General features: G+C 38.8%; 2 protein-coding genes across 2 annotated transcripts; one reads left to right on the top strand and one right to left on the bottom strand.

The window, feature by feature from the left end:
• Positions 1 to 1,186: 1,186 nt before the first annotated feature.
• Positions 1,187 to 4,174, bottom strand: LOC107043313 (nucleoside-triphosphatase THEP1). Its single transcript, XM_015264747.2, has 5 exons — positions 3,679 to 4,174; positions 2,487 to 2,616; positions 1,776 to 1,947; positions 1,598 to 1,703; positions 1,187 to 1,470 (listed from the first exon to the last, which is right to left on the bottom strand). Exons 2-5 carry the CDS (start codon positions 2,536 to 2,538, stop codon positions 1,192 to 1,194), a joined length of 609 nt encoding a protein of 202 aa, XP_015120233.1. The 5' UTR covers positions 2,539 to 2,616; positions 3,679 to 4,174; the 3' UTR covers positions 1,187 to 1,191.
• Positions 3,870 to 9,341, top strand: LOC107043309 (DDB1- and CUL4-associated factor 5). Its single transcript, XM_015264742.2, has 5 exons — positions 3,870 to 4,884; positions 6,237 to 6,463; positions 6,670 to 6,884; positions 7,193 to 7,463; positions 7,891 to 9,341. Exons 1-5 carry the CDS (start codon positions 4,229 to 4,231, stop codon positions 8,790 to 8,792), a joined length of 2,271 nt encoding a protein of 756 aa, XP_015120228.1. The 5' UTR covers positions 3,870 to 4,228; the 3' UTR covers positions 8,793 to 9,341.
• Positions 9,342 to 9,441: the final 100 nt, after the last annotated feature.

Below are 9,441 nucleotides of genomic sequence, written 5' to 3'. Positions count from 1 at the left end.
TCCTAACTAGCAAATGTTTTTTATTAGCTCGCAATTTTTTTCAAAACTACTTCAATGAGGAAAAAAATAAAAATTTGGAATATCTGTACATGAGGGGCTAATTGATCGGATCTCATAGTTCCGAGATAATCGCGAAAAACGAAACTGCCAAAAAAAATTAATTTAATTCATCTTGTACAAGGCCTAGGAAGTGGAAAAACGCAATTCTGANAAGTGGAAAAACGCAATCCTGATGTATAAAAATACAACTGCGTGAAACACACAGGCGTATCAAAATGCAACTGCGTGAAACACACAGGTGTATAAAAATACAACTGCGTGAAACACAGGGTTGTATAAAAATTCAACTGCGTGAAACACACAGTAGTATAAAACTTCAACTGCGTGAAACACACAGTAGTATGAAACTTCAACTGCGTGAAATACACAGAAGTATGAAAATTCGGCTGCATGAAACACACAAACTTCACGCATGCGTGGAGTGTATGGAGTGTACGGGAGTGATTCACGCAATGGTGCGAATAGTCACGGCCAAAAATTTGTAACAGTGAATTCAGTAGCGAAGTGGTAAAACGGTTCAAGTCGACTTATCTCTTAGTTGAGTCCTTGCAGAGTATCTTCGAATCTAAAGAAGCTAATGAAATTTTCGTAATAACCTTTTCTCTAGAGCAAATTGAGTGCTACAAAAAAGGTTTAGACAAAAAATTAGCTATCTGCCTTAGATTCCGAGATATTCACTAAAAACTGGCCAATAGTCAAAATCGACTTGAACCGTTTTCCAATTTTCTTGGGGACGATGTGACTACGTAATTTGTGAATTCTGGCGTACAATCGATGGAGAAGGGTCTACTGTGTTATGCTCGAGCTATACTCCTGAAATCGTCGTATTTCGAAGAAAAATTGAGCAGGATATCGAAAGCAACTCATGGAGGGGTTCCCTGCAAGTGGAAGATTGAAAAATGAGAAAATTTTTCGCATTTTCGAAAATGCAGGGGCTCTGGGAGTGAGTGGGTTTGAGGGAAGTGTCAAGATCTGTTCTCCCTCTCAATAAAAAACAAAAAATAAAATGAATAAATGAAAAAGTTTATGAATTGTTTCATTAAAAAAAAACAAATCGCAAAATCTCTTGGAAAATCGTTTTCTTTTGACACTTTTATAAAAGAAAAATTGAATTGTCTCCTTCACAAATTTTTATTTAATCCTCAACATGTCTTTGATCTTATGAAATATTTCTGTTGCCAATTCCTCCCGGTTTCCCCTGTTCACTTCGATGACGTGACAACTCGGGTCTTCATAAAATTTATCGAAGAATTTTGAGTGTCGTTGGGGCTCTCGATCCCTCGCGGGGACAGTGGCAATTATTATCCTCTGGGGTTCATTGCTCTTCCCGAAGAACAAATTGTCCACGAGATTGTGGAAGGGTTTACTGAATAATTCCATCTTTCCAATTTCGTCGATCACGAGAACGTCCTGAACATGAAGTAACTAGATTATTTTTAATCATTTCGTTTCTTAACAATACCATCAAGAGTTAATTTATTCATCTTTGAAAATATTAATTAATAATCAAGTTATGCAGGGGATTTTCCATTCTTACAGATGTGGAATTTAATGTTGGCAATGCAATCCTCTCAAAATCATCGATGAACACTTGATATGGACCAACTCGAAGTTTTGATGGAGATTTTCCATTCAGCGCAGAACTGAAACAAGAATTTACATGAGTTTAACAACAATTTTGAAATGTTGAGAACCGAAAATGAAGAATTACTCACTCAATTCGAGCTAGAATCCCCCTCGTTTCGGTTTTATCGAACGTCGAAATGTCAAAACCGATTCTTTTACGATCTTTCGACCTCACTTCCTCAGTATAAAACCCGGAAATTTTTGTGTTACATCCCGTGAGCATCGAAATTATTTTCTTGCAGAGAGTAGTCTTCCCAATGCCTGAAATAAAAATTCAAATTTTTTCTGGATAGGGGTCATTTGGTCCAAAAACAATTCGTCCAATGACATTTCGTCCAAAAATTCATTTCGCCCAAAAATCACTAGGTCTAGAAATCATTTCGTCCAATGAGTAATACGTCCAATTCGGCCCAGATTAAACGGCATAAACACACCATAAACACAGGTAAATACAAACACAAACCCGAGAAACTCAAAACCAATTACCCATTGATAACGACACCAAACCAGATTCACGTACACGCGAGCAACGTACAAACCCACTTGAAATGTTGAAAAAAAATCCCTACATAATTTCCCATTTCCCAAAATAATCCGCATTTTTTGGGACCAAAATTACATTGGACAAAGAAAATATTGGACTAAAGAATGATTGGACGAAATAAGATTGGACCAAAAACTTCATTGAACGAACTGACGTTGGACGAAAAGAGATTGAACCAAAAGATTTTGGACCAAACGTACTGGAGCCATTTTTTCTAGATAATATAATGAAGAATGATAAACGATGATAAGCTCACCTGGTGGACCAGTGAAGAGTATTTTTCTCATCGCACTCCCAGAATCTGTCATCTCGGTGCATAAAAACAAAGGGAAATTTTTGGAAATAGTGCTTCAGCTATTATCAACCCTTAAATATCCCGCAGAACTCTGAAAATAAGGATATTTAATTCTTTTCACATGAAAATCGAGTGAAAATACTATTAAAAATAAGACTGAAATGCGATTTTTAGGTAATATTTTCAAGTTTTTTTGTTCGATTTTTTTTTAATGACAAGAAAAGAAAAATTGGTGGGAAAACATCATGTCAAGGAAGTCCTATACAACAATTATCAATAGAAAACGTTAAAAAATGAAATTCTATAGATTTTTTTCTGTAATATATTTTATTCATCTACAAAATCATAAAATAATTTTTTTTTATTTTTTTTCATTTTTTTTTACTATTCATTATTACTTTTATGATGAATAAATTATTTCTACACATGAAATCTGTGGAATTTGTGTAGAATCTATAGAATTTCCTCGATACAAATTGTCAAAGTTTATTTGTTTGGTTCTTCAAATGGCAAGAGAAGGAAAACAGAGTCTAAAAAAATCATGCTTATGAATTCCTATAGAAAATTTCTCAATAAAAAAAGTTCTATCGAATTCGCTAGAAAATTCTAATGGATTTCTATGAAACTCTATTAGTTTCTTGACCGATTCTATTGAAAAATTCCACAGGTCATCTCCACTTTTTTGTACAATAGAAATACTCGCTAGAAAATATTCTACAGAAAAAAAATTATATCCTAGAGAATTTCTACAGAATCTATAGAAATTCCTCGGCTCAAATTTCCAAAGTTTACTTGTTAGATGCTTCAAATGGGAACAGAAGGAAAACAGACCTTAAAAAATCATGCCCATGAATTTCTACAGAAAATTTCTCAATACCAAAAGTTCTAGGGGAGGGTGGGGTAAAACGGACGCTTTAGACTTTTTTAAAATTATTCATAACTCAGAAATAAATTGATCAATTGAGCTCAGTTTAGGCTCGTCACAAAGGGAAAGAATAGTTCTTTGTATTGAGAAAAAAAAATATTAAATTTGATCAACATTTCAACCCCTCATCAGCATTTTAAAAAAAGTCAAAAGTGTCCGTTTTACCCCAACCTCCCCTACAGAAAATAGACTTCTACTAATTTTTTCTATAAAACAGTTTCCACCGACATTTTTTCAAAAACAGCTCAAAAATTCTCTGCAATCCGCAATCTCCCCCAGCAATGCAATTCCCCTAAAAACGTGAACTCTCGAATTCCCCCAAATTGTCCACAAAATTAAAAAAACCGTCTCTTAAAAATCGTACTTGCCCCGTATTTCCATGAAGCTCCCCCGACCCAACCGCCCCGTTCTACCCATAACCACAACAAACTCGCTCCTCCCACGTTGCACGCACCGAAACAACGTCGATCAGCTGACTGCTGTCGTGTCGGTTCCGTTTCAGTTTTTCCGTTGCGTCTGCCAAATCCCCCAAAACCCTGCACCCCAAGCCCTTAAAAACCGATCAAAACGTGCGTGAAATGTTTCGAATGTTCCCGAGCTCTCTCCGGCCTCTGTGAACCCCAAAAAAAAATCACCAGGCCCTCGGTTTTCGCGACTCGTTGTCCGCCCACCACCGGAGGAAAAAAAATCATGAGAGGCCCTCGGGAGAACCCCTCGCCCTCGATTTAACCCCGAAAGCGAATATTCTCGTCGCGCTTACGATTCCCTCGCGGTCAAGATGAAGAAGATGGTGAGACCGTCGTACTCTAACCCCATAAGCTGCTTCCTCTCGCGTCAAGTAGAGGACAGAGTGGACTACTGCAAGCGTTTGGTCGACGAGAGGCTCGACAAATCGAAAAACCTGTTCAGAAAGGACTTGCTGTCGCACTACGGCTGTGTCAATGCCATTGAGTTCCTCAAGGATGGCGATCTGATTGTCTCTGGGGGCGATGACAGGCGAGTGCTCCTGTGGAAGGTCCAGCAAGCCCTCCAGGGGGTCGGACCGCCCGTGGCCATGAGGGCACACCATGGCAGCAACATCTTCTGTCTGGGGTACGACAGCAGCAACTCAAAAATATTCTCAGCTGGCAACGACGATCAGGTCATTGTCCACGACATGGAGACTGGCGATCCTGTGGACTTTTTTCTGCACGAGAAACCGGTGTATGGGCTCAGCATTCATCCGGTGAATGATCATGTTTTCGCGAGTGCCTGTGACGATGGGAGGGTTCTGGTTTATGATATCAGGGAGCCCAGTGGGCATGAGCCTTTCTGCTTGGCGCAGTACAAGACACCTTTTCATTCGGTCATGTTTAACCCGGTGGAGCCCAGGACACTGGCCACTGCCAATGCTGAGGAGGGGGTCAGCCTGTGGGATGTCAGGAAACCTTTGGAGTAAGTTGATGTTATTTATAGGAGAGGGGGATACGGCCCCTTTTGATTTTTTCAAAAATGTTGAGGCCCGGGTGTACTATCGTTCGAATGTTTTCTGGATTTCATTTATCTTTCGTAATCCAACATTTTCAATTGAGTGGTACATCGTGTAGGGATTCCCAAAAATTATGATAGGATGATGAAAAAAAATTGAAAAATTTTTGAAGTTTTTCAAAGAGCGTTTTTAATGGAGATTCAGAATGAGTTAAAAAAGTGGAAATTACAAATATTTGATTCGCTGTGGCAAATTATCTATTAGCTGTCATTTTCCAGGGCGGATAACAAAACACTAACTCCTCATGGGAAGTGACAGCTAGGTATCTCAATTTTCAAAACAGTGGTATGTAGTCGTCTGCCATTTTTATGTGATAAAAGTGTGATTAAAAAATTCTCCAAAATATTACAACTTTTTTCAAAGAGCCTTTTCCGTAATAAATGTCTCTGTGCAGTGTGGGAAAAGATTTACGAAATCAGTCTTCCCCCTGCATGATATTAGGTGACAGGCCGCCATTTGTCACCGTACATCAGATACATTTTTTAATTTCTTGTTATTCAACTTATTCTGATTATAAATTTAAAATGCTCTTTGAAAAAATGAAGAATTTTTTCTATTTTTTCTTGATTATTCATTCATAATTTTTCAAAACTTCTGCATGATCCAGGACTTAAGGCCCAGGTGTACTATCGTTCGAATGTTATCTGGATTTTTTTATCTTTCGTAATCCAACATTGTCAATTGAGTGGTACATCGTGTAGAAATTCCCAAAAATTATGATAGAATGATGAAAAAATAGAAAAAATTCTGAACTTCTTCAAAGAGCGTTTTTAATTGAGATTCAGAATGAGTTAAAAAAGTGAAAATTACAAATATTTGATTCGCTGTGGCAAATTATCTATTAGCTGTCATTTTCCAGGGCGGATAACAAAACACTAACTCCTCATGGGAAGTGACAGCTAGGTATCTCAATTTTCAAAACAGTGGTATGTAGTCATCTGCCATTTTTATGTGATAAAAGTGTGATTAAAAAATTCTCCAATGTACATTCTCCATGTACATCAGATACATTTTTTAATTTCTTGTTATTCAACTTATTCTGATTATAAATTAAAAATGCTCTTTGAAAAAATTAAGAATTCCTTCTACTTTTTTTTTATTATTCATTCATAATTTTTCAAAACTTATGCATGATGCAGGATTTGATTGACAATTTCAGACGACGAAAGATGAAAAAAAACATGGAGATAACGGTCGAAAGATAGTACACCCGGGCCTTAATAAAAAATCTAATAAATAACATATTTTGTTATTCCAGGCCAGTTTTGCGTTACGGATTCGATGGACCAACTCAGAGTTGCATGAATGTCAGGTTCAACTCGGCTGGAACGAGATTGCTGGCATTGAAACGGAGATTACCCCCTGTTTTATACGGAGTCGATTCCCCCGCAGTTCTGTGTCATTTTGATCAGCCTGGGTACTACAACAGCTGCACCATGAAGTCCTGTTGTTTCGCTGGGAGAGATGAGTCTTATGTTCTGTCAGGTATTTTCATAATTTCTAATGCATATTTTGTAATCCCTAATCACTAATACATTCTTCAGTTCGACGTAATTATTCAATTCGATTTAGTAAAAGAGGAAAAAATCAATCATTTTATTTCTTGAAAAAAATTACATCACAAAGTTGCCTTTGTCTTAATAACGAATGTCAGCAGAAAAATGTCAATTCTTTTTTGTGGTCTATTGTAGGCTCTGACGACTTCAACCTCTACGTATGGAAAATACCAAAGGACGACGTGACCTGGGTGGAGTCTGCTCACATGATACTGCGCGGACACAGGTCAATAGTCAATCACGTTCGATACAATCCGAGGCACTGCATCCTCGCGTCGTCTGGGGTTGAGAAAATTATCAAAGTGTGGAGTCCATTCTCGCTCGGAAAGGGATGCATGGGAGGGCTCAGAGTAAGTAAAACCCCCAGAAAAACAAATTAAAACAGACTTTTCCTAAAATTAATTTCTCCTTTCTCTTAAACATGCAGTTATTTCAGCAATGAGTGATTTTAGGAGAAAATAGCAGAATACATTTTTTCAGAGAATTAAATTCTCCACAAAAAGTTTCTTATGACATTTTCGCGTAAATTGACTCAGTACTGAGATAATTCGTCTTGAAGTTGAATCATTTCTTCTTTTATTAAAAAAAAGTGAATGAATTTATCAAAAAAAAAAAATAAATCAACTAATTAAATTGATAAATTATTTTTTTTCCCCAGCAATCAGATGGCAAACTGGAGAAACAACGTCGTGTCTTCACCCACGAGGAGTACCTCCGGCTGGTCCTCCAGAGTGGTCAAATAATGACCCACGACTACAGCCACCAGTCCACAAAAGAAGACCCCAGAATGATGGCCTTCTTCGACAATCTGGTGCAGCGTGAGATCGAGGGTTGGGGCTCTGAGGACACCCCCTCGACCCACAGGAGTCCCAGTGACTCTGAAAACACTCCCTCAAACGATCGACATCATAATGGAACAGATTCTGATGGTAAAAACCGTTATTTTCTCTCAAAAATTATTTTTATTCACTTCATGATTTTTATTACAAACTTTCATCATTATTCATTTATTTTTATTAATCATCCATTCATTGTTATTCATAATTCCTAAATTTTTACTAACTATTCATTTATTTTTATTCATTATTCATTAATTTTTATTAATTATCCACTCATTTTTATTCATTATTCACTAATTTTTACTAATTATCCACTCATTGATATTCAGTAATCATTAATTTTTATTAATTACCCATTCATTTTAATTAAAATCAAAAACCCATTCATTTTGATTAAAATCAATAACCCATCAATTTTTATTCATTATTGACTATCAATTATTTTTCCTAAAAATAGAATAATCTATCGTCTCCCCAAACCCCTGAAGACTAAAAAAACTTCTTCCTGTCCCCCTAGACTCAACAGCCTCAGACACCCACTTAATGCGCAGTGTCCTTGGCGCAAAAACCTGCTCAAGAGACACATCGAGTGGTGGAGTGGCCCCAGAGCGTCCCTTCGGCTCTCCAAACCGCATAACCAGGCTAATCCGCAGCTGTCGTGACAAACTCCTGCGCCTGGCAGCCCTGGAGAACGGGTCAATAGCCAGCAGAACCCAGAAATTCCTCCACAAGTCCAAGGAGCACTCCTCAGGACCCATCAGTGACTCCGAGGAGAGCTCTCCCCCTCCAAAAACCACCCTGAAACTGCGATTGAAAGGGGTAAAACGAAAGCAGAGCAGAGTATCGAGCTGCAGGAGTAAAATAAGAAGGAAATGCTCGATTCCGAAGGCTCAGAGTGACTCTGACTGCGATTTGGAGCCCCTCCCAGGGCCGAATCGAAGGAAAAACGAGGGGGATGAGGTTGTGGACACGACCCAACCCAGCACGAGCACTGGGGTCAGCTCCAGGGGCACCAGGTGGTCCAGGAAATTGTCTGGGGACAGCGATCCTGGCGGCTCGAACGTCAGCAGTGACGAGGAGACAACAGTGAGGAAACAGAGTGGGGCTGATGGGTCTGGCTCCAACAAACGCCCTGGCAGGTGCAAAGGCGGGGGTGAGGGACGTGGAGGTGGGGTCAATGGGGCTAGGAACGATGTGACTCCTCTCAAGAGGGTCAGGAAGGTGCCTCCAACGCCGGACAGTGGCATTCAGTCTGGGCTGTCCACTCTGGAGAAGTCCAGGTGCAATGGCAATGGCGGGAGCTCTGACGAGAGGAGCCCGCAGAGCATTGAGAGGTTCAGGAAGAGGGTCGACTCCGCCAGGAGGGGCTACAGGAAGAGGGCCAGGCTGGAGGAGAGTGCCAGCGATTCTTCGGATTGAGAATGTCATTTTGATTAATTACTTGCTCCCTTTTTTGCCATGTGTTGGAAATCGTTTTGTTGGATTTAGTTGGTCGATACTTTACAAGTTTGTGCAGCTGAATGTTGCGGACAGAAAGGATGAGCGTTAGAGATTCTAGGAAATAAGTTTGTGAGAATCAAAGGGGGATGAGGAAGTGATGGTGATATTTGACGAGGTGTTTTTTTTCTAATCTGGTTGAGTTGGGGCCAGGGTGGATTATTTTTGAAACGTTATCTTGATTGTTTTTTTTATTTTTATTGGGTGAAGTGATCTCCAATTGTCATTCAGTTTTACATATAGTCCAACCAAAACTTCTTTTATTGCATGAACTTAGTTTCAGGTAACGAATTTTTATGGTTTCTATTGTCAAATTGTTGATTTGTCAATGAAAACAAAGGAAAACCATTTTTTCCAAAGGGAAAATAAATGTTGGCCCGACTATAGCCCTGGAGCCTCCAAAAATTATGATTGTACAATCAAAGAAACGTTGGAAGATACCTGAACATTTTCAAAGAGCGGTTTTGAAGAATATTGGGAAATAAAGCCAATAGGGAGGAAATTGCAAATTAATAATTTGATGGATCTAATGGCTGTTAGGGCGTCATTTGTCATAGTAGTCAATGGCTGT

Source organism: Diachasma alloeum, unplaced genomic scaffold (genome assembly GCF_001412515.2).
Source record: "Diachasma alloeum isolate Michigan unplaced genomic scaffold, Dall2.0 Dall_scaffold_00558, whole genome shotgun sequence".
NCBI lineage: Eukaryota > Metazoa > Arthropoda > Insecta > Hymenoptera > Braconidae > Diachasma > Diachasma alloeum.
This window is presented reverse-complemented; position numbering and strand designations above follow the sequence as displayed.